Source organism: Medicago truncatula, chromosome 1 (genome assembly GCF_003473485.1).
Source record: "Medicago truncatula cultivar Jemalong A17 chromosome 1, MtrunA17r5.0-ANR, whole genome shotgun sequence".
In the NCBI taxonomy this organism is placed as follows: Eukaryota; Viridiplantae; Streptophyta; class Magnoliopsida; order Fabales; family Fabaceae; genus Medicago; species Medicago truncatula.
The window spans coordinates 13,680,561-13,706,819 of record NC_053042.1 but is presented as its reverse complement, the minus strand read 5'-3'; the positions used below and the strand labels follow the sequence as shown (position 1 = coordinate 13,706,819).

At 31.0% G+C, this 26,259-nt stretch overlaps 2 protein-coding genes and 1 long non-coding RNA gene across 4 annotated transcripts; 2 read left to right on the top strand and 1 right to left on the bottom strand.

The window, feature by feature from the left end:
• Window positions 1–368: 368 nt before the first annotated feature.
• On the bottom strand, window positions 369–25,276 carry LOC25479469 (uncharacterized). Of its 2 annotated transcripts, none has more exons than XM_039834181.1 (12): window positions 25,070–25,276; window positions 24,889–24,944; window positions 23,725–23,780; window positions 17,100–17,199; window positions 10,737–13,583; window positions 7,896–8,144; window positions 7,078–7,800; window positions 5,779–6,588; window positions 3,213–3,956; window positions 2,307–3,131; window positions 1,663–1,724; window positions 369–638 (listed from the first exon to the last, which is right to left on the bottom strand). In XM_039834181.1, the coding sequence occupies exons 5-11, from the start codon at window positions 13,536–13,538 to the stop codon at window positions 1,701–1,703; spliced, it is 6,177 nt and encodes a 2,058-aa protein (XP_039690115.1). In that variant the 5' UTR covers window positions 13,539–13,583; window positions 17,100–17,199; window positions 23,725–23,780; window positions 24,889–24,944; window positions 25,070–25,276; the 3' UTR covers window positions 369–638; window positions 1,663–1,700. The 2 variants fall into 2 exon arrangements, with proteins under 2 accessions (XP_039690115.1, XP_039690117.1); XM_039834183.1 differs by having other exon boundaries at window positions 17,104–17,199.
• On the top strand, window positions 19,583–20,596 carry LOC112418467 (uncharacterized). The gene is made up of 2 exons (XR_003008666.2): window positions 19,583–20,037; window positions 20,245–20,596. It is a non-coding gene; the product is annotated as an uncharacterized lncRNA (long non-coding RNA).
• LOC120578043 (uncharacterized) lies at window positions 22,316–23,187 on the top strand. Its single transcript, XM_039830121.1, has 2 exons — window positions 22,316–22,357; window positions 22,453–23,187. Exons 1-2 carry the CDS (start codon window positions 22,316–22,318, stop codon window positions 23,185–23,187), a joined length of 777 nt encoding a protein of 258 aa, XP_039686055.1.
• Window positions 25,277–26,259: the final 983 nt, after the last annotated feature.

Here is a 26,259-nt window from a genome sequence, read left to right as displayed (position 1 = left end):
AACGTTAATCTGCACATTGTTGGTTCTTTCATTGGTTTCAATTAGTATCATGTTAATTATAATGTTGTTTTTCTAATCTCTTGAACAAAATAGAACATGCTCTTTTCCTACTTGATTTTCACATTTATGAACGACAACAATTTCTTAGAAAAATGCGGCTATTTGCCTTAATTTGCTCATTTCTCCTTTATAACAAAGATTTTTCTATTTTAATCCCTAAAAAAAACAAAGTTTTTTTTTTTTTTAAAATACAGTAAAAGTGATTAATTTAGAATATCCGAGTTTGTGCAATATTCATTAATTTGCTCTTTTTTTTTAAACAAATTTTTTACTTATTCAACCCGTGCGAAGCACGGGTTTATAACTAGTTTTTCAAACAAAAAGAGCGATCCATATCAAACACGTGGAAACACCCGTCCGAAAATGTCATGGTTTAATTTGACAATTAAACAAATAGGTAATATACTAAAATAATCTCTCGACGTCACCTACCAGAGCAATGAGTAAAATTCCAATACAAGGTACTTGACATGCAAGCCAATCAAATAACAACATCAAAAGGAAACAAAAGAAAGTCTTCAAAATGCCAATAGAAGCAGCTTGTTGGCACTACTCCTCACATGTTTCTTGCAGTGCGTCTACATCATCACAAGCGCAAAACACACATATACAAATTGAGTGAGTAATCAAGTTTCATAAAATATAATAACAGATTAGACAAACACGTATAAATAACATCAATTCAATTCTTTCACAACGTATAAGTTATCTTCTAAGAGACACATTTTCACTCTCACACGGATACACATTCAATAACAAGACACTGCATGTACAATTCCTGTTACACCTCTATTTCATTTGATACCATCTAACTATGAACACATGTTAAGAAACGTGATACTCTACTCCTATAAGATGTGAACACATTCATGTCCTCATATGCTCGCTCGCCTCGGCCCAAAATTCATATAAGAGACACGGATAAATACACAATGGTTGAACGAAACCTCACTATGTTAGGAAATTATCCACTAAACTACTTAGAAATTTCCCCTCCAATGTACTCATGTGATCTAACAAGTAGACCCTAACTATCATACACCACTAGTATATGTTTATTAACACTTTATTTTGTCAAACTCTACCTATATGATGGCCACATAAACAACTTTTAATTGAGTCTTTAACCATAATATAAACCTCTCTCCCTTGTTGGCCTAAGTCACTCCCCAAATATAGCACCATCATCTACTAGAGATTGGGTTATCTCAATTCACATATGACACAATGGATATTTCAACAAAATACATATCATTCACAACACATATTCACATTATCCACACTCACATTGCACAATATTCAGCATCAATGCTAACATATAGAAAATTACACAACATCATTATCATTCATGTCATCATAATTCTATTATGAACACACAACATCCTATTTAAACCATAATAATAACTATATTTTAGTCCATCTAAAATATATTTAAAATTTAATAATAACCAGTGATTCGAAAGGCAAGGAAAAATAAATAAAATGTAACCCAAATTTTTTCAGTCAATAATAAACAAAACACTTCACAATCAAATGACATTAAGAATAATTTCGTAGAGAAAAAAAAAATGTTTGAAAAGAGGAGAATTTGATGTTGTGTACCTTAAAAATGAGAGGATATGATGGTCTCATTCAACATATTAGTTAGAATGTGGGACTTCCTGCTGACAAAATGTTAAAGTTATTTAACGTATATTTAGTTTCATTTTTCACAATAAAAAAATATAGTTTGATTATCATTTTGTTAGTTTTTTTAAAAGATAAAAGTAAATTATTCAATGTAAATACAGTAGGCAATATCTCTCTCTCAATTTTTATGCATTAAATGAAATCATTTCAAAGTGCCACTTTTATAGGTTAGTTGCAAAATTATCTCAATAAATATCTACATTGTATGATTTGACTGGATGCACGTGTAATTTTTTTTTACACTAGCGTATATAAATTGAATTATTTTTTAAATAGAAAAGAAGCTAAATCACTTCCATATTAGATAATTTTATTTTAGCATAATTGAATTTGAGTAAATGTCAAAATAGTCACGGTGTTAAACATAAAACGAACAAAAACAAATTAATGAGTTTATATATTAGGATCTTTATAGCTATTTATATTTTCATAAGTGAAATCCAGAACTAATTTCATTGTCACTGTCCAAACATTCACCAAATTAACATATGGGCCTCGAAAATTATAGGAGTAATAAGTAAAATAAATAAATAAATTATAACAATGATATTATGTACCTTATCTATGAAGAGTTGTTCAATAGTTGTGTTAAGGTCACCTTTCCATAGCATATTATTTTCTTCAACTTGAATTCGTGTCAGGTATGGTGCCACTGTGACTTGTGATGAGAATCTCTTCATTTGAGGACATCCTTTAACAATGAAAAAAAGCAAAGATGGGAATATGAATACTTGTTTCCCATAGCAGAAGCTTCTCAAACTTGACAAAGAAGTAAGTTTCAAGTATTCCAAGTTTTCAAATATGATGTCTTCCTCTCCTTTTTCTTCATCAATCTTCACAACATCCAACATCTTCTCACAATTCATTATTATTAATGTTTTGAGTTGAACTAGGCTTTTAGCTGTTGAAGATGTTATCAAATAGATCAGCTCTTTGCAGTCGTCCACTTCCAACTTGGTTAAATTTGTGAAAGATGTAGACGATGGTACCAAGCTTATCAAACTTGGACAATTGAATACAAGTAAGCTTTCAAGATGTTGCAGCAGAGGATGATCCAATGGAAAGTCTTCATGCCATATAAACTCGAGCTTTTCCAATTCAAAAAGCATCAACATTCTCATTTGCTTTGAAATTTTCATATTGAGATGATCAGTGGCTCCTTTAGTGGGGAACAATATTTCAAAGGAACTATTACGGACTTGAAATTCTTTAAGATTAGGAAATATTATGTGAAAGTCATTCATAAAAATAGTAGGAGTTTCATCAAACAGTTGCAAACGAAGAAATTCAACTTTATGAAATATATTTTCTTGATGACAACCATTCAATATCCCCAACATATCCGTGCCATTTACTGCCAATTCCTCCAGGTTGGGGCTCAACTGAAAAATCAAACGTTCAAAAACAAAATAAATATGAAACATAAAACTAAAGAAAAACGGTGTAGATATGGTGGGGTTTACCTTTTCAATACAAAACAGGGGTTGTTGGAACAGCATGTCCTGGTTTTCATCAACCGAGTAAGGCTGTTGCAAGTCTGAATTGTTGAAAGAAAACATTCTTAATGCTTCACAACGATATACATTAAAAGTCTTCAATAAAGGGCAATCTAAAGTATGCTTTCCTTGATAGAAACTCTTGAGATTTGACAAACGACGCAATGCCATGATTTTCAATTGGGGGAAATTAAATTGAATTTCCATTGTTACAGTTTCTTCCATTGCAACAATTTCCTTGACTCCGCAAGAACTTATCTCAAGCATTTCAAGATGTCCAAGATTTGGGCATAGTGAATATGGAAAGACATATAACAAGCTTTGACACATAGAAATATCCACCTTGTGTAAGTTTCCAAAGCTGATATTTTCATGAGGATCCTCATTCCATATGTGCTTCAATTTGGGTAAAGTAGACAAACTCAATCTTTTCAATTGAGTGCTTTGTTTTATCAATATTTCTTGTGACTTCATACCTTTCACATCAAACACTGCTTCTAATGAATCACAATCTTTTACTTCTAGTTCTTCCAATGTCTGTAGCACTTGCATTACATTTGATGGAAAAAGTACATGTGATAAAAAATCACACCTTTCCACGACAAGATGTTTCAAATTGCAGAACACATTGCAATGAAGTTGGCCATACCACACATCCTTTAGCTCAGGATAGTCAGATAAGGCTAAGTACTTGAATTTACCAAATGCAACCTGATCATTCAAATTAATAAATCAAAATTGCATTTAAGCAATCTTTAATTATGCATTAATATTCATAAAATGATCATGCAACCTGAACATGTTTCTTTTTTTTTTTTTATTAATTTTTGAAATCTGAGTTTATTTTTATTTCATTTGATTATTATTTGCTAATTTGAAGCTCTTTTTTATTTTCGTATCTTTCTTTGAAAAGCTCAAAGTGTGAAACTCACTAAAGTTTTGTGTTACTTAGATGTATTGCTTCTGTTATTTTCTTCCCAAAAAATTGCATGGTTTACTTATTTGTTGTGTTACATTTATGTATTTTATTGCCACCATAGTTTTTTCAGAAGTATTTGTGAAATCAGATAACTTTGAATGGTCATACAATATCTAATCTAACATAAGTTGAAAACTTTTTAATTTTCTCACTTACGTATTGTTTTTTTTTTTATCAAGTAGCTTAGTGGTTAGAGTTCACACATTTTTAAATGTGGAGAAGTAGGGTGTCTGAGGTTCGAACTATTAGTTTGTTTTAATTCAAGTTACTTTGTGATATAATCACAATTAGTGATTAATCACATTTAATTTTTAGTTTGTTATAAATTTTGTTACCAGTTTGTTAGAAATTAGCTCATAAGAGTCAGGGTTTGTTACAAATTAGAAAACAACACATTGTGATCAAGTTGGTTATACCACATAACCTTTTGCTCAGGGTAGTCAAAAAAGGTCGAACACCTCCTAAACACAATTTTTCAACGGAAAAAAACAGTTAGGATTATATAATCCGAACTCAGAAGATTATATAATATGAACTGTACCAGCACAAATTTTGAACATGTTTGTAACATAGATAGTCATTTTAAAGACAATATTAATCTTCCTAACTCATGGATAGTCATTTTAGGTCATTGTTAGCCGTTCTTAGTCAAAAATTTGATTTTCGGGTTACTTGATCAGATTTCTCCGAAACTTGGCCTTGGCCATAAAATTAGGAAAATTAAAAATAAATTAATCATAAGAATTAATCTATCACTCTCTAAAAAAAAATAGTCTTTCAAAAAATGTAAAAAATTTATCAATTTTCTCCTATATTTCTCTCCCTCCAAAGACTTTCCTTCCCCTCCCCTCCCCTCCAAACTCCCAAACAAAGCCTAAGTAAACATTGGATGGGTCAACTGAATAGTTAGTATGTATTGGCAATGAATTAAGCGTGTGATTCATGAGAGTTAAAATGACTAAGAACAACTAACAATGACCTAAAATGACTATCCATGAGTTAGAAAGATTAATATTGTCCTTAAAATGACTATCCATGTCACAAACATGTTTAAAATTTGTACTGATATAGTTCGGTGTTTAGGGTGAAAAAAAATGAGTTTTTACCAATTCGGATTTTAAAATCCAAATTGCACAAGGGCATTTTTGGTAAAAGCACAGGGCGCGCGAGAATGACATAAGGTGGAAAAAGTAAGTCATTTTTTTTCTTTTGATATTTAAATCTCTTTTGCTTTATTTCTTTTTTAGAATATATTGCAATATACTTAGTTGTTTTTGAACAAAGTTTATAACATTTATCCTCGCGAGCTTAGTTCAGTTGGTAGAGATATTGCATATTATATGCAGGGGCGGGGTTCGAATCTTGGACACCCCATTTTTCCACATTTAAAATTTGTGAGCTCTAACCACTAGACTACTTGACCAAGAAAAAAATTATATTACATTGTAAATTCAAAATCGACTATTATGCATCCAAAGAAGAAAAAAATTACAATAATAGATAAGCAAATCATGATATTTTACACAAGAAATAAAGTGGTAAAATCAAGCATACCTTTTTTTCAAACATGTTGTATATTGTATTGTTTAGATTTCCCTTCCAAAGCCATTCTGAATTATTTTCTGCAATTTTAACTTTTTGAAGAGTTGGTGTACTTGTGTTTCCCGTTGAAAAACTCTTCATGCGAGGACATTCAATCACAATTACTTCCACCAACAATGGAAACTTCATGAAACACTTACTAGAGGAAAATTTGATGAGCCTTGGCAAACATTCCAATTTCAAAATTTGTAAACTTATAAAAGCAATGTCACCATTTTCTAATCCAGTAATTACTTCTTCAAGTGAATTACAATCTTTTATCTTCAACACTGTGAGTTTGTCCAAACTTTGCGCAGTAGGAGTTGTGATTAAATATTTTAGTCCATTGCATTTTATTATCTCCAACTGTGTCAAATGATTAAGGGTGACAGAGGAAGGCATCAAATTTGTCAGACTAGAACAACTAAGAACCTCTAAGCATTCAAGGAACTCAAGAACTGGGTCAATTTGGGATCCTTCCTCACATATATGTTGAAGTTTAGGCAATTCATGCAATATCAGATTTTTTATTTGTGTATGAGTCTTCTCAGTTATTTCTCCTTTATCTTGAAATATCTTCTTGAAGCAACTCCACTCAACAACTAGTGTCTCAAGAGTATGCACATTTTCAAGAAACCAATAAGGAAATGTAGCATCTTCAGTGTTATAGCTACTAAAGCTAATCCAAATCATTTTGCTAAAGAGGGCACTTGAGTTTTGGGTTTGCAATATCATGTCAGCATCCGCCCGTGGCATCTTCAACATCTCCAAGTTTGGAATCACCTAAATTATATTTAAACAGCAATGTAAAAGAATTAAAAAAATATTATTGTGTCAAACAATAATTACTATTGACTAAAATTTGTCTTTTTAATTTTTGCCAATATCTCTACTTTTTCAATTTCTTTTGAGCTTACATATATCAATTTATGGAAATTATCAATTTTTTTAAATGCCATTGTTAGTAGTTGTTATTTTTGTCATAGAAATTATCAAGTAAATCTATGATGTAAAATATTTGAATAACTTTTGACATTAAACAGGCTTTGTATTTTTATAAAGTTTTTGGTTGTCTTAAATTGTTCTAGATTTATAAATGAAGACAACTGTAATAATTGTTTGGTAATAACACTTATTTTATAAATGAATACTTATTTTTTGAGTTGTCTTATATTTTTCCAAATTTATAAACGAATACAACTGTTATTTCAAAAGAATAACACCAACTTTTAAAAAAAAAAAGAATAACATAATGTTTAATTATATGCATACCTCTTCAGCAATGAAAAGTGGTTGTTTAGTTGAAACAGAGAGTTTATCATCTTGAAAATTTGAGTTTTTTGTCGACAGAGTTCTGAACAAATTCAACTTTGCGCATTTGGTAACACTAAATTTCTTCAAAGATGGACATAGCAGAGTATGATTTCCAGCATAGAAACCATTGAGTTTATTTGAGTTGTAAAGCCGTAAAGTAGTTAGTTGATTAAACTCAAATATGGGAGCTTCATTCATGCTAGATTCTTTCTCCTCTGCAACAATTTGCTTCATGTTCCCACAACATCCTATATCAAGTTCCTTAAGCTGTGAGCAACGAGTGGCTACGGAGAATGGTAATAAATACTCCAAGTTTGAACAATGTTTCAATTGTACATTTATTAGATTTTGAAAACTAAGAATTCCATCAGGATTTCTATTCCATATCTTTTTCAGATTTGACAATCCATCAATAGTAACTTCTTTCAAATGTGTCTTAACCTCTTCACTGTTGTTTTCATTGAAATTCAATTCAAATATCTCTTCAACTAAAGCACATTTTGTAACCTCCAACTTCTCTAGCTCCTTATATGTGTTTTGCACTGAAGATGGAAAAACCACCACAATTTTCTTACAATTGTTCACTTCCAACAGCTTTGATGTTTTAAATTGGCGATGCCATATTGACTTCAAGTTGTCCATATCCTTCAGTATGATTTTCTCTAATTTCAAAAAATGAACCTATGAAATCATAAATAACCACTATTAGTATAAATAGTTATTTAAATTGCAAGTTTAAAATTAATTGGATGTTTCCTATAATAGAATTACCATACCTCTTTCAATGCATTGTTTCTGTCTTCTTTAGCTATAATCTCTTCCATCATAGGACAATTACTTATTTCAAGGTGTTTGAGGTTCATAAAACTTTCAACCAAAGTAGAGAGAAATAAATACTTCAATCCAACACAATCATCCACAATCAAGCTAGTCAAGTTGCACATTGATTGATGATTGTCATCCCATATTTTATTCAAATTGAGAAGTGAGCTCAATTTAAGGGTATCCAAATTAGGAAACTCAACCTACATAAAAACAAATCAACAGAAATCATTACTCTTATAATATGAAACATTGAAACAACGTATAACGGTTTTTTCTAGATTACCCTCTCTTATTTAGAGGGTATTTTACCCTCCCATGATATCAACCAATCAAAATGTAATATACATTGGCAACATTAAATGTCATAAATGAGTCAATTTTTTTTCTAAAAAAAGAATCAATTTTAATCATAAGATAACTTTTAATACTTTTAATTTTTATTTAATTATAGACATGATTACATTAGAGATCATTTATCTTATTTATTTGTTACACTTGGGTCCTTTATCTTTATTTTTTTCCGCTTAGGTTTTTTAGCTCTTATAAAAGCACTTATACATCCTTTTTCTCATTTTTTTTATTAAAAAAAATACATAATTTTATTTTTTAAAATATCTTTTTATTAAAAATGAAACAAATTCAGAAATATGATGAAGATCTTCATCTTCTTCCTTTGAATCTTCATCATCTTCATTGAATCAAAAAAAATTTATACACAAATATATCTCCAAATATCATGAATTAATGTTATATTCACCTCAAATCTTCTTTTTAACACAAAAATCAAACCCCTATAGAGAAAGAGATTTAATTTCATCACAAAAAAAAAAAATTAGTTATATAAATTGTCACGCTGTATATTATTATTATTATGATTATTTTCTAACTCAATATTCAAGTCCGACAGAAAAATAACCCCCCAAAATTGATAGCAGCTTTGCACATCAATTTTGTTGTTTCCAAAACAATCTTAACTTTCGTAAAGCCTAACCCTTCCGCCGGTGACTAAGCCTCCACCATCTGCCTTACAACATTTGTGAAATTAATATTTTGATTTTTGTGTTTAAAATAAGATTTGAGGTGAATATAACATTAATTCACGATATTTGGAGATATATTTTAGTAGAATTTTTTTATTTTATTTAAAGAAGATGATGAAGATTCAAAGGAAGAAGATGAACACCTTCATCATATTTTTGAATTTTTTTTCAGTTTTAATAAAAGTATATTTTTAAAAATAAAATTATGTATTTTTTAATAAAAAAATGCAAAAAAAGATGTACATGTGCTTTTAAGAGAGATAAAGGACCTAAACGGAAAAAAATAAAGACAAAGGACCAAAGTGTTACAAATAAATAAGATAAAGGACCCATAGTGTAATATTGCCTTAATTATATTTAGGTGTTCAATCTTAATTAATTTACACTACAGGACTGGCTTAGAACAATTAAAATTTCACATCAAATTTCTTTCATCTGAATGTCCTTAAATTTATCAGTTATATTCATAAAATTTATTCCTCCTATTTTGATTGTTCAATTTTGTCGTTTCCAACTGCCGCATTTTTCAATTTTTGTGAGAATCGTCATGATTTCAAATATCGTGAGAATTGCCGTTATTTTCAGTACAACGTCAGGTATGATGACTTGATTTTTCTTGGTTGTGAGGTAGTTAATTATAACAATTGAGTAAATCATCCGTTGTACTTTGAGGGCTGCTAGCAGGTGTTGCCGTTGTGATGTTGTGGGAGTTTGCTAGCATTTTTTTGGTTGCTGCTGAAATGATTATGTGATGAGGCTTTTGTTCTTTTATTTGGACTTAAAGACTTTTGCTGATAGTGAGACAGATCTATGCGTGTTAACAGATTTTATTAGGTTGGCTGCTTAAATAAATAAAAAAATCACGATACCTGACACGGTTCTAGAAACAACGACAATTCTCACGATAATTGGAAATTGCGGCAATTTGGAATGACAAAATTGAACAATCAAAATGGAAAGAAGAATGAAAAAGAAACAAAAATTGATCAATATGGAAGAATAAATAAGAAGAAGTTTGAAAGAAGGAGATATTTTTGTTCTCACGCTCGGGGTTCTAGAATGGAAGAAATTTTATGAATGTAAATGATGAATTTAAGGACATCCAGAAGAAAGAAATTTGATGTAAAATTTTATTTGTTATAAGTCTTGTAGTGTAAATTAATTAAGATTGAACACCTTAATATAAAAAAAAAAATTAAATCATTTGTTGTTTCAAAAAAAAATTAAATAAAAATTAAAAGTATTAAAAGTTACCTTATGATTAAGATTAACTCTCCTTCAAAAAAAAAAAATTAAGATTGACTCTTTTATTTTTAGAAAAAATCTACTCATTTATTTGACATTTAATGTTACCTATGTATATTACATTTTGATTGGTTGATATCATGAGAGGGTAACTTAAGCCTCACCACGTATAACTAATTAAAAAGTAAAAACTATGAAACAGTATGAAGTCTTCAAGTAAAAGAATCTATTTAGATTTTTTTTTTTTTTAAGAATAAAAACTAACTTATAACTAATAGTATACTTATAATTTTTTAAATGACTTTTATTATCACATCTATTGTAGTTTCGTGGAAAAAATAAGCATTATAGTTTTTTGAACAGAAAATATTAATCTTGTTCATTTACTCAATTGTTTTTTCTTTCTTCTCTAAACAAATTTATTCATGAATCAATCTGCTTGTACATATCACAAAATTAAAAATTATATCATCTGTATCTAAAGAAGCTAAAAACAAAATAGCATACCTGAGCATTGAAAAATGGTGTAGTAGAAGCATAAGGCTCTACACCTTGATACTTTTCCTTACTTCTAAGATGTGTCAAATAATCAGAGGCGAAATTATCAAGTGTCTCCAAATGTTCTAAAATCAAAGAACGCAATTGAAGAAACTCGATTTTTTCATCAGTGATATCATTATTAGCACTTGAATTGTTGTCTCTGAACACTATCTCCTTCATAGAATTGCAATCACAAACTTCAATCTTACAAAGGTGAGAAAGTCCTTTCACCATTGTAAAGGAGAAAAGATACTTTAACTGGACGCAATTTTTTACTTTGATAACACTGAGACTTCCAAAAGAAGCAACTGAAGGTTGACCATGACATATATGCTCCAAGTTTTTAAGATTAAGAAGTACTAGTGTTTCCAAGATGGGAAAGGACATATGGATTTGATTCCTCTCTTTATAGTCAACAATGTGCTTCAGGTTGGCATTATTTTGAATGTGGAGATGTTTCAGAAATGGAAATCCTTCTCCATTTAGTTGATAAAGCACATTTTGAATTCCATCTACATCATCCAAATACAAATTCTCAACACCTTTAATCAATGCTTTAATTCCATGCTCCAAATGTATGTTTGTACCAAGTTTGAGCATCAATGTTTTTAAGGTTCCATCCTTGATGTCAGACCAGTCCCATACATCTCCAATAGCTATTTTATATCTTTCCAGCTTCTCAAACACCAATTGCAAGTCCCTTGGCAGCATCCAAGTCTCACGAATTTGTAATTCTAGAGCTGTCAATTTGGGTAGTTTTCGAAGCTCGGAAAGACTAGCATTTTCATTATGAACCGTTGAACTCACATCTTCCCAATTAATAGAGGTATTTCCCATGTACAACTCCTCCAATTTAGTCAAGCTTGATATAATGTTGTGAGGGATTACATCTATTCCTGAACTTCTCAAATCAAGCATTCTCAATTGAGTCAGTTGCCCTATTTGTCTTGGCAACTTGATCATTGAAGAATTCCAGAGGCAAAGAATTTTCAAATTTTTTAAAGCTTCTATTGCATCCATATTTTCCAAAACGCAGAAATTCAAACACAATGTTTGAAGATCGGTTAGGAACTGAAACAAAGTGGGTAATGAAGACAAGTTCAGACATGTTAAATCTAGCACTCTAAGGCTTCCCATACCCTCAAAATAATCATCTGGGATTTTTAAAGAACGATTCCCACTAGCCAAACAGAAAAACTTAATGTTAGGACAATCAATTGTTTGAGGAAGCTCGTGCATATGACAGTGATTTACAACAATATGTGTGCACCTTTGTAAAAAAGCATTGGTTGGCCATTCCTGATCATCTCGTTGTTTCATTAGAAATACATGTTTGTCCCTGCATGCTATGGAGATAGCAAACTCACAAACAAAGTCATGCATTTGGATCTTTCCATCTACTTTAACTTCAAGCAAAAGACAAGATGCCTCCAATGATTCGATCATTGTGTAAAGTCTATTTCTTGCATCATCAACGGTATTAACATGTTTTAATATGTCTAGACCCATTGCAACTTTCAGAAAGTACAATACATCATTACCTGGAAGTAAAGAAAAAAGCAAGAAAAGGTCCCTCATTTCATCACTATCCAATGAGTCATAACTCAATTCTAAAGCAGAATAAGTTAACACATCTAATGAGTCATGACTTTCCAATTTCCTTAATGCATATTTCCATGATCGGACATCCTTCTTATTTTTCATTGCACACGCTACTGTCACTACCCTAAGAGGCAAACCTGCACATTTTCTGGCCACTTGAAATGGTAGATCTTTCAAATTGCTATCTTTAACCACATCCCCTGCCATAAATTGAAACAATCTCCATGACTCATTTTCACTCATAAGTTCAACTTTGAAAGTGAAATCCTTTGGGACATCCATTTGCAGCAACACATCTTGATTTCTACTTGTCATCAACAATTTGCAACCATTATGTTCATCACCAACTGGTATCCCCGTTTCTTTCAAATCAAGTACGGTCCATATGTTATCTAGAATGATAAGGACACTTCTCTCCATCTTGATTCTTTGTCTAAGGCGTTCTGCTCTGCCGGGAATACTCTCCTCTTCAAATCGCAGACCCAAGAAATCTGCAATCTCCCCTTGAATTCTTCTAATGTCTGGTTTTTTCGATACTTCTGCCTTAACCACTTTATCGAACAATTTATTTTCCTTGGCTATTTGAGCAACTTTCTCCACTAGAGTGGTCTTGCCCACCCCACCCAACCCATAGATCCCAATGTTGCATGAAGTAGAATCTCCTAAAGCCTTCACAATGTCCTTCTTTAGTGACTCTCTTGTGTCATACATTTCACCATCTCTTGTTGAGGAGGAGGAGGCTACTACATCTAGAGGGGGAAGGTGACCAAATGAATTAAACTTTTCTTTCCCTTGAACTTCAACAACATTATTTGCAATTTTTGTGGCATTCCTACTTAGTTGATGACGCAAAATTAAATTTGGGAATGACCACGGTGAGCACCTAACATTTGCATTGCGAGAATCGTTTTGAAGCTGATTCGCCTCTTTAATGACCCCGTCCACTTTCTCCAACCAATTCAGAACATCTTCTTCAATTTCTCTACCATTTCCCCTTTCTCTTTCAACTGAATGGAGCACTCTATCTCTTGCAGCTTCAAGGTCTCCAACATGATCCTTTAACGTCTTGAAGTTACCATTGTAGAATATCAAGTATTTTGCTTGACGTCCAATAGGCACAACGGTATATTCTGCTATTTTTCCAACAATCGAAATTAAAATTTCCATTGATTTTTTTTTTCTTCTGCTCTTCCTTATGACTTGAGTCAAAATCTGAAAGTGAAAGTAAACAGATACTATTTATGGATAAGGGCAAAAGAAACAAGGGCAACATTTGAAAATGTGAGAACATTAACACATTACTCTTATTTTAAATGAAAAACTGCAATTAATAAATAGATCAGATGATAGAATTAGAAAAATGTAGACAATAAAATCCAATAATAAAGGTAGACTGTGCAAATTGAATTTCATTACAATCGTGTGTAACCAATCTTGACAGCCAATAAAAAAATAAAGGTATAAGCATTCTTTAATAAAAAAATAGAAAATTAAAGATGTAAGTAAACAACATGTAAAATAAAAAGGAGAATGTTCCCTTAAAAAAAGGAGAATGTTAAATAGTGTCCCGAGCATTGGTTAAAGAACCAAAACAAGTAACCTTTTTATAAAAATGGTGTAATATTGCCTAATCAAAAGTCAAAATATTTCAAGATAAAATTTCTAATGATAAATTCATGGGAAATATTAAATCGTGCCCTCAAGGCACAAGTTAATGATTCAAGAAATAATTTATTGGAATGTGTGCATTGTATTTAATCTCTAAGTTTTTAATCAATTAAATGCACAAAATTTTAGAGAATATTTCTTCTTTTGGGTTTCTTAACATGTGCCTTAAGGGCACATGTAACGCCCTAGTTATTATTTTATTTTATTTTGATTTGTTTAGAGTCTCATATGTGATTTTATATGATTTTTGGTGATTTATATGGTGTGTGCATTTTATTATATAGTTTATTATAATAATAACTAAAATAAGTGGAAATTAATATTATTTTAGAGATTAGGGAGTTAATTAGAATTTATTAAAATTAAGGGGAATTAATAGAATTCAAGGCAGTTAAGAAAGAGGTTAAGAAAGAAGGAAAAACAGTCAAAACGTTTTTACGTAAGAAAACTAGCTTTGGGAGAAAAGGGAGAAGAAGAGCAAGAACAAGAGAGGAGAGCCTAGAACCGATCCTTGCTGTCTTATTTTTTGCAAAACTAAGGTAAGGGTGAGACTATCTCTCAATAATCATAATCTATAATTCCTGAAATTGACCTAATTGCATAGTTTTGGAAAATAAATTGAGGGTTAGGGTTTGATGAGGATTATGAAGGGAAATGGGTAATGATCATGTTAATTCTCTTGTAATATAATGTTCAGAATGAAAACTTAATCTTGTTGTTGCTGTGATCATAAATTGATTGAAATTTATGAGTGATTGGATGAATTGATGAATTTGTGTATGATGGTGGAATGATCTGTAATTGTTGTTGTTAATGGCTGTTTGTGTTCCCTTAGATGCTTAGTTGTATATAGGACCTGTAAACATCTGCTGGAAAACATTGTGGGTAATTGGGGGATTAAAATTGGGTTTTTGGAGTGAGAAGAGGTTTGAAATCGTAGGTTTTTGCACTGCCCAGATGATTGGTCGCTTAAGCGAAGCAGCCGTCTCTTAAGCGAGCATTCAAGTAAACTGCCCAGAATGCGATTTTACCCGTTCGCTTAAGCGAACCGTGAGCGAACTGGTAAGCGAAAATTAAGTATGATTCTGCCAAGAATTCGCTTAAGCGAATGGTAAGCGACCCCGTGAGCGAAAAACCATTTTGATTCTGTCCAAAGTTCGCTCAATCGAACCGTGAGCGACCCGTAAGCGAACTGAACCCAGACCTACTGTAAGCTGGTCGCTTAAGCGAACTAGCCGTCGCTTAAGCGAAGTGAGTCTTAGTCAGCCTTTTCTGAACTATTACTTAGTGCATGAGGGGACTTCTTGAGCATTCTATAACTTCCTCTTTAACTAGTATAACCTTGGTGTAGGTAACCGAATCCTATTAGAACAAGCCAGTGATTGGATTGATTGGTGTTAGTAAATGTTGGAGATGATGGTGTATGAAAACAAGTGAATATATATATATATATATATATATATATATATATATATATATATATAACATGTGGAATGTGATTGATGTGTGTGCATAATTATAAATAATTGTGTATGTTCTGGATTGTTGAGCTGTGGAGTAGTAAGTCATATGAAATATATGTAATAGTTGAGTTGTATGTAGATATACACAGGTTGGGTAGTTGCATAAACATCAAGTGGGAGAGCTTCGGCTCTGGAACGCCTTGTCGTTCAAAGTGGTGGAACACTAGTTGTTCAAAGCGGTGAGGACTTAGGTCCTGTTGAGAATGCTTTAACCATTCGACAGCGGTGTGGGTCACGGTCCTGAATTATGGTACCACAAGCATAGTTGCATTATTGAGGAGTATTAGGGGGGGGGGGGGGGGGGGGGGGGTGTGTCGTGTCATATCATGAGTTGCAATTGCTGATTGAATTCTATATTTGGATGATTGTTGTTGATTGTGAAATACCTATGCTTATTGAATAATCCTTGATGTTGTAAGGTGTTAGATTTTCAATTGATGTTTTTATATATTATTTTTATTGATTGAGAATCTCACCCCTTCTGCTTGGAAATGTTGCCCTTCCTATGGGTAACTTGCAGGTGATCCTGAGTAGTAGGTGGTGGCTCAAAGTGTCTAGGGCTCTGATACGTGGGATGAGATTTTATTGTTTTTCTTTCATTCCTATGTATCAAATTTTGGATAATGCTGTTGTAGCCCTATGATTGTCGGATTATTCTGGTTGAGGCTTTTTATGCCAAGATGTTTTATGGAAGTTTAGACAGTTAATGTTGCTGCTTAAATCCAATTATTCCGCTGCAGATTAATAATATTATTGATGAAGGTTATTTAAATAGTTTATATTTCTATTTAAGGAAATTTGAAAATGAAGTGTGACATGCCCATTTGGAATTATTACTCTGATGTGTGTATATTTTATTAAATAAATTATATTTTGGGATGGGGTGTTACAGCACAAGTTAACACTACCCTAAATTCATTAACCTTTGTCCCTAGGGCACGGGTTAGCAAGACCTCTAACAAAATTTAAAGATAAAATTTCTAATTATAAAATGTCTTAATTAATCAAAGATGCTTAGCCAAGGAATTGAGTTCGACCAATATTATGGTGGGAGAATCGGCAACATGACTATCTCGAGCAGAAGAACTGTGTGTTTGATTCCTAGAGTCGCCCATTTGAGAGGTAGCCAAACCCTCTAACAAAAAAAACTAGATGAATTGTTGCCAACTCAAAAATTAGTTTCATAGCAGACCCAAAGGGATATCTATTGGGTCAAAGATACTAATTACGGTAGGTTACATAAGGAAAAGTCTCAGGTTCGAACTCGGGTTTGGACATGCAGCGGCATTAACTGTTAGAATGAGTTTTCGCTAAATGGGGTTAAAACTTTTAGAGAGATTTTACTAACAATTTGTGTCAGATTAATCACCATACTTACGCGTCAAGAAAACCGGTTATTATTTTGTTATAATATTTGAACAGATAGATTAAATTACAAAAAAAAAAGAATGATCAAAAGGTATGTTGATCATTTTTTAAGAACATGAACCCTCTTAAATTAAAAACTATTAGTGAAATAGAACAAATTAATGCGTACCTACTTGTTCAAGAAACTCCAACTTTTTTTTTTTGGAAGGAAGAAACTCCAACCTTTGAATGGAACAGAATATATGAGATAACCTTTGAAACTGAATGATCTGCAAAGAACGAAAACAACAAAATATTAAAACAAACTTAAATCATAAAATGCAAAATATATATATATATATATATATATATATATATATATATATATATATATATATATATATATATGAGATAACTTTCCATCACTATTTTTGAGTACCTCTAACCACTCCAACCTTTGAAATTAACAAATTAAGCTGAAGCCAATCACTTCATAGTGCGGTACAAATTAAAGATGCAGAAAATAAGAGATAACTTTCCATCACTTCTATTTTTGAGTTGTTTTTTTCCCATAGGAATGGGAAAATAGCAAAGAAGTGAAAGACAAATTAATAAAACAAAAATACTAAGAGATTAAAGAGTCAAATCTGAAAGACAATGATCAAAGCTCTTTTTTGTTTATGTTCAAAAGCAATAAGCTCTGAGATGGGTTTTAGGAATTGGACTAGACTCTTAGGAAGAGAAACTTAAAGAAATCTTAGGAAGAGAAATTCATGAGATGCATTCTTAGGAATTGGACTAGACTCTTAGTAGATGCATTCTTAGGAAGAGAAACTTCAAGGCTCAAGCCCTTTTGACTCTGTAGTAAATTAACTCAGTAAGTTGTTCTATGTAACTTCAACCCCTCTTAAATCCAATTAATTTCCATCTTCTTCAAAAAAAAATCCAATTAATTTCCATGGCCACTATTATTTAGATAAATCATTCTGGATGCAGTACACACAAAAAATATATAATAATTTTAAAATATATATTATTTAATCTTCCTCTCTCTCTCTCTCTCTCTCTCTCTCTATATATATATATATATATATATATATATATATATATATATATATATATATATATATATTCTCTGATAATTATTATAAACAAAAAATAACTTTTTAGATTGATTGAATAACTGATGTATCTGGTCTATTTAAATTATCTAATAAACCTAATAAATTGATTTTACTTATAATAGTGACCGGTTATAATAGTGATCAGAGGAAGTATGTGTGAATAAATAGTACTCCCTCCGTTCCTTTTTAACTGTCGTTTTGGTATTTTAAGGGTATGATTTGTCAATTATTCTTATAATTTTCAATAAAATTAATTAATGCTATATATTTGAAAATTAAAGTTTGTTTTAAAACAAAATTTGTTTCTTGTCATCTTCAAATTTAAACAAAATTTTGTTATCTATGATAATAGTTCCATGAAGAGTTAAAATTCTATAAATAACATGAGTAGCACTTGTTAAAATTTTTCAAGAGATATGCATAATATTTAGAAAATTGAAAATTGTTTGTTATGAAAGAAAGATAAAGCGCGTAAAAATATAGGAATTTGTTGGAGAAAGAGAGTAGTAACTAAAAATTGTTTGTTACATATGGGAATCATACTTGCCATTCTCACCCTTATCATATGGTCAACTCCAGACAATATGGGAATCATACTTGCCATTCTCACCCTTATCTTGATCATATTCTATAAATAACATGAGTAGTAATATTCTATAAATAACATTAGTAGTACTTGTTAAAAAATTTCAAGAGATATGCATAATATTTAGAAAATTGAAAATTGTTTGTTATGAGAGAAAGATAAAGCGCGTAAAAATATAGGAATTTGTTGGAGAAAGAGAGTAGTCACTAAAAATTGTTTGTTACATATTAAATTTATTGGAAAGATAAAATGTGTGCAAAAAAAAAAAGAAATTATTCGTAGATTAAATTGAGGGTACAATAGGAAAAAAGTGTGCAAAAATACATTTTTATTTTTTTGTTAAAATTCTAAAACGACACTTAAAAAGGAAAGGAGGGTGTATGTTCAAATGGTTATGAATATCATGATCATCATAAAAAAAATTAAAATGATTGTTATGTGTAAAAAGAAATGCTAGGGGACGGAGAGCCTCTCCATTTTATACTTCATTTGTTTCATTATCAAAGTTTTTGACATATAAATATTTGATAGGTCCAATATTTTAGTGTATACTCCTTCATCTCATTTAAAGTCGTTTTAGAGTTGTGCTGGTTCATAAAGAAATAATTAGGTTAGACGATTTCAATTACAAAATTAATATAGTTTACTAAAATATTTTTATTAATTATAGTTAGTGGAGTGGAATTCATTAAATAAAGGTATATAAGTGGAAAAGAACACTTCCTTCCTTCCTTCAAAAAAAAAAAAAAAAAAAGTGGAAAAGAACAATAAATATTAAAGCGACAATTATTGAGACATAAATAAAAGGGTTAATCGTTTTTTCACCCTTGTAATATAATATATATCATTTCCGTTTTTCGCCCTTATAAAATTTTCGGTTTGATTTGCATCTTCGTAAAAAAAAAATTCACTACAAGAAATTTGTAATTTTGCTACACTACATTTGTGACAGTTCAAACAAAACAGTCGCAATGTAATATCTACGACGGTTCATGCGAACTTTTTTCAGAACAGCTGCATCATTTTTTACTTATACATTGTTTTTACTAATCATATCATATATCGTATAGCTTCCTCCTTCTCCTTTGTTATGCTTGCGCGCACAGATCTAGATCTAACGTTTCATTCTCATTATCAAAAATCTCCCAAATCTAAAAAAAAAAGTAAAAAATCCCCCATATATCGTAGAGAAAACCCCAAAATTTCCCTCTCATTCACAAAACCCCCAAATCCCTAATCTCACAAACCCTTTGAATCCATGAAACACGGTTCAAGGTGAGATTGAGATTCAACCAAATGATCTAGATCTAAACGAGTTCGGGGCTTCAAACTATTCATGGTCAAAGGTATATTCTCTTGCAATCTCATCACGCCCAAGGTTTAGGGTTTGCAAGAACTTGGCTACGGCGGAACTTTCGGTAAGATTCTGATACTATTTTTCGATTTTATGCATTGAGATGATTAATTTCAAAGTTTGAATATGATACTCATTCTATGATTTTGAATGTTCATTTTCAATTTTATGAGTTTCTGAATCTGAATTTGAATCTCAGATGGTTAATTTTCAATCTCACATTTTTTTTCCCTTTTTATCATATCTGATACCCAGTCTATATTTTACTTAGGTTATCCATAGTTACTTATATTTGTGTTCCTGCTGCAAGAAGTGTTTAATTTAGATCGATGGTAGTCTGAATATCCTTTTGGGTAGCAAAGGTAAGTGTCAAATTAGCCTTTCATCCTTTTTTCTATATGAAAACAATTTGACTTTTTTTTTAGTTGAATAGATTAAACATAAGTACTTCTAGCTACGACTAATGGAGCAACATGACTAAAGGGATGCCTAGATATTTGTATTGGGTTTTAATTATGATACAATTGTTTTGAACGTCTAGCCATTAGTATTGTACTTTATCTGTTGTTTTGATTGTTAATATTGAAAGAATTATATTTATGGGATTTAGATATTTTTAGTTATATATTTTTGTATTTTAAGTATTTTTTTAATATATTTATTTAAATTGTCAACAAAAATTGCCCCATTAATTATTTATTTTTTTTAAAAAAAAAACTAAACATTTGCGACTGTTGTGAAGGGTTGCAAATGGCCCATTCAATTTTTTTATTTTTAAAAATTAAACATTTGCGACTGTTGTGAGGGGTCGCAAGTCCATTTAATTTAGATTAAACCACCTAATTTGCGACTGTCAGGAACTGTCGCAATAGCATTTGCGACGGTTGGAGCGAATGTTCTATTAAGGGTCGCAAATGACTGTTGCGACCCCAACATCCGCGACTGTTGGCGAACAGTCGCAAATGTACATTTGCAACCCTTCTAACAGTCGTAATCAGCAATTTTAAAGGTCGCAAAACACATTTTTTTTCTTGTAGTGATTCCGGAAAACACCCTTAATAAGCCATTAAAAAACCAAAATTTTTTGAAAAAAATTCTGAAAATGGCCTATTAAGGGTGTTTTCCGAAGAAATTTTTTTTTTACGCGAGGACACTAATCAAACTGAAAATTTTATAGGGGCGAAAACCGAAAATGATATATATTATAGAGGTGAAAAACACTATTAACCTTAAATAAAATGTTAAAGTGACAATTAAAACAAGATAAGGGAGTAATACACTTAAAAAACTTTCAAAACTATAATAATAAAAAGAAAAAAATGGAAAGATCCTAACTCGAGACACACTTTTTTAACACACTCTCAATTATTAATTCACGTCACCCAACAAAATAAAAAAATTACTGTAAGTAAAACCAAAATTCATTAGAGTAAATAGGCAATTACCCCCCTGAAATTGTAAGTTTCGTCAATTACCCCCCTGAAATTAACAAAACTTCAATTACCCCCCTGAAATTTCACAACATTGATCAATTTACCCCCTCCGTCAAATTTTTCTGTTAGTGAACATGACGTTTTGCAAATACCCCTCCTGAAGTTTTACACTTATGTGCAAAATGCCCCCCAAAGTTAAAAATTTATATTATTTTTTTCTTAAAGACAAACAATTAAGATTAAATATTAAAGCTAACTATTAATTTTGGAGTTTGGAAAAACTACATGCATATATACATTAAAATAGAGAAAAATGTGTATTTTTAACGTGACAATAATGATTATTTCTAATAGACAAATTATTATTTTTAGGGGTTTATGGACAAATTAATAACCAGTTTTAAATTTATATTTTCTCCTTCACCATCTTAGTCTTTTAACTCCTCCAACTCCTTCAACAATTTACTCAAACCATTTAAACTACACAACCCCCAATATTTTCATATGATTTGTTCTTGTTTACACACTTTATAGAAAACTTCATTCTAACTTCTTGTTTGTGCTTCAGGCAGGGACAATCATTCATCGTATATAATCTAGCTCACACCACAATACAATCAGACCGATATATCATATATAGCATATTAAGCAATATTTATGTAAAAAAGACACAAATCATCAGCAAATGAAATATGTGATCGGTATGTATAGAGGAACACTTATTGAGAAATGTCAAACACTTAGACATATATTTTTTACCTTTGAAATTAATCCACAAATCATCTCATTATTCTCACTTTAAAAAATACACATTTTTCCCCATTTTGAAGCCTATTTTGATGTATATATGCATGTAGTTTTCCCAAGGTGGAGGGTGGTTCGGTGATAGTGTTAGACAGAGGGTGGGAGATGGTTCGACGACGTTGTTCTGGTCGCATAGGTGGATTGGAGGTACTCCGCTTTGTGTGCGGTTTCCCCACTTGTTTGACTTAGCAGAGAATAAAACCATTACGGTGGCCTCTTTGTTCTCTTTGGGTACGGAGCAGGATGGGGAGAGGTGGAGTTGGAGGCGTAGATTGTGGGCTTGGGAGGAGCTTTTACTAGAGGAGTGTAGGGCGTTATTATTTGATATCTCTTTGGTTCCTAATGTTTTAGATTTTTTGGAGTGGCTTCCAGATACTGCAGAGGGGTACTCTGTGAGTGGTGCCTATGATTTGTTGACAAATGGGGATGATTCTCAGATGGGATTACCCTTTGAGTTAGTGTGGCATCCTCAGGTTCCTTTGAAGGTTTCAGTTTTTGCGTGGCAGGTTATCAGAGATCGATTACCAACGAAAGCTAATCTGACGATTCGTGGTGTTGTCCCCGCAGATGATATCTTATGTGTTTCTGGTTGTGGTCACGTGGAGACAGCTGGTCATTTATTTTTATCTTGTACTACATTTGCATCTTTATGGCAGCAGGTGCGTGATTGGATTGGTTTTTCAGGAGTGGACCCTAACATCATTACAGATCATCTGGTGCAGTTTACTCATTTGCCAGGTGTTGGTAAAGCAAAAAGATCATTCTTGCAGCTTATTTGGCTGTTGTGTGCTTGGGTTTTGTGGAGTGAACGTAACAACCGTCTTTTCAATAATTCAATTAATATTGTCCCTCAATTGTTAGATAAGGTTATTAAATTGTTATCTTTGGGGTGGCTGAAAGCTAAAAAGGTTGTGTTTGTTTATGGTACGCAGAGATGGTGGTCCGATCCTTTTGCTTGTTTGGGGTTGACTAACTAGTGTAATCCTCTGTTTGTTGTGTTCTTTAAACTCTTGTATTTATTAGTGATATCCTAGGCACACCTTGTGCTTGGATATTACTGTTTGGTGTGTTATATAATTTCATTTTGATTTTTTCAAAAAAAAAAAAAATAGTTAGTTTTAAAATTTAACTATTAATTGTTTGTTTTTAAGAAAAAATTAATATAAATTTTTAAGTTTGGGGGTATTTTGCACATAAGTGCAAAGGGGGGTATTTGCAAAACGTCATGTTCACTAACAGAAAAATTTGACGGAGGGGGTAAATTGATTAACGTTATGAAATTTCAGGGGGGTAATTGAAGTTTTGTTAATTTCAGGGAAGTAATTGACGAAACTTACAATTTCAAGAGGGTAATTACCTATTTACTCAAATTCATTCATTTTACATGAACTCACAACACATCTAGTACTAAAACTCACCTCATAAATAAGTGAGTAACCAATAATTCAAACATCAACTCATTTATGTATTATAGAATATTTTTACCATAAGATTTAAGTCCCGATGACATTTACCTGCTGGATTATGAAGACCGATGCAAATTGGCTTTGAAATGAAAAAACTAAATGATCTGCAAAGAACAACAATAGCAAAATATTAAAACAAACTTCAATCACAAATTGCAAAATTAAAATATAAAAATACAGTATAAGTGAACCGTTGTATATAGTGTTGTACTTGTGTCAAATATTGTGTGTTTTATTATCATTTCATTTTTTTTTGGTACTATCATTTCATGAATATCATAGATAAAAATGAAGAGAATTCCAACTCATGTTAGACACCCTTTTTTATGACACCCTCAATTATTCATTCTCGTCACCCAATAAAGTAAAAAATTTATCATAAGAAAAACTAAAATTCATTCATTTTACATCAACTCACAACACATTTTCGTTTGAATTTAGCTTATTTTAGAGTTTATATAAAACAACTTATGCAAATAAATAAATTTTATGTATTATTTATAAGTGTTTAAGGTAGTTTATGAAGAAAAAAAATGTTTAAGAAGATACAATTTTCGTTAAGGAGAGCTTATAAATTAAAATAAAATCTTATTTATTTACACAAACTATTTTTCATAATTTCAAAATAAGCTCAAATAAAACGGGGCTCAGGAAAACAAATCCTAACAAATATCAAACTAATATATTACTTTTTTTCCCTTCCAATTAATCTAGAGACTAAAAACTCAACTCATAAATTGAATAAATGGGTGTCAAAGAATTCAAACATCAACCCATGTATATATTATGCAATATTTCTACTAGTTTAGATAAGTCATGATGACATTTAATTATATCAAGTTTAATTACTCCCTTTCGGTCTTTTTTATAAGAGATAAATTTGTCAATTAAAATTGATGTATTTGGTTCATAATCTAGACTAAATATATCGGATTTTGTTGACTCATTTGTTTTGTTTTAAAAAAAAAAGACCGAAGGGGAAGTATATTATTATACCTATTCATATTTTTTGAAGAAGAAATTATATTTTTACAACCATTTTATAATAAATTTTTGACAACTATTTCTCTCATAGTTGCATTATGTCCTTAAACCTTCCCTTCATTTGTATTATATTGCTTTTTTACTATAATAAAAAAAGAAAAAAGAAGTTATCGTTCTTAAATGGTTGTTGAAATATCATTCTTCTTTTTGAAGATATTGACCTCTTACATGCTGGATTGTGAGGACCGATGCAAATTGGCTTCGAAAGGAAAAAACTAAATGATCTGAAAAGAAAACAAATTAGTGAAGGAAAACAAATTAAAACCAAATTGCAAAATATTAAAACAAACTTCAATCACAAATTGCAAAATTTTAGTTGATTAGTGAAGGAAAACAAATTAATGCATACCACTTGTTGAAGAAACTTCGATCTTTGAAATGAACAGACTGATAGGAAATTAAAAATGCAGCGAATATATATGAGATAACTTTTGTTCACTATTTTTGAGTTTTGGTTTTTGGCTTTTTGTTTTGTTTTTGCAGTAGGAATGGGAATTAAATAGCAAAAAACTGAAAGAAAAATTAATATTACAGAAATAGTAAGAGATTAATTCAAGAATGAAAAATGGAAGATAATGAGCAAAGGTATTTTTTGTTTAAGCTAAGAGCAATAAACTTAGAGATGGGTTTCAGGTATTGAAGAACTATGTTGGAGCAAATGTATCTTTTGTTTGGGCATTGACTTGACTTGACTCATTAGATACGTGAATATGAACACAAAACATAATAATTCAATGCAATCAGTGTAGTACTGTTATCGTCTGCTACTGCAAGTGGAGCACATGATTCATGATTGCCATCAGTGATAAAGGAATCTCAAGAATAAAGATCATAGTGATCAGCAAGAAAGCAAAATTAAGAGTACTCATGTGGGAGATACTCATAAAAACTCATTATAGAAATGAATAGATTGATAAAAGATGATGAAATGATACATGAGTGTTCCTATATATAGAGTTTAGTTGTGTAACTAACTTTAACTAACTTCTAACCAAGCTACTAACTCTAGTTTACTTATCAACTAACTATAGTTGATTATTCATACTCTAATAATTGCACATTTTGTTAGTTGCAAATTCATAGCAACTTTATTGCAAATTAATTTTGTTAGGTGCAACTTCCATCCCCCTCTCTGATAGTTTTTATCTTCAACAAATGAAAATCGTGACAAAATTACAAATGGGAAACAGCTATGAAGTGCACATTGCTTGGTATGAATTTAATGATTTTCTATTGGGTCTTGTTAACCGGTGCCTTCGGGGTACTGGTTAAAAAATCTATAAATAGAATTTATATCTTGGAAATATAAACTGTCATTTTTTATCAAGTAATAATTACATTACTTTTTAATAAAAACTTATTTTATTTGATTCTTAACCAATGCTCCAGAGCACTGGTTAACATTCTCCTTTTCTCTTTTATCTATCTATAAGAATGTCGGGCAAATTTCATTGAAACCATCCATTTCCTGCAAGATCATTAAAATGTTTAAAGTTTAAGTATTACTAAATAAATTTTAATTTAACATGATAAATACTA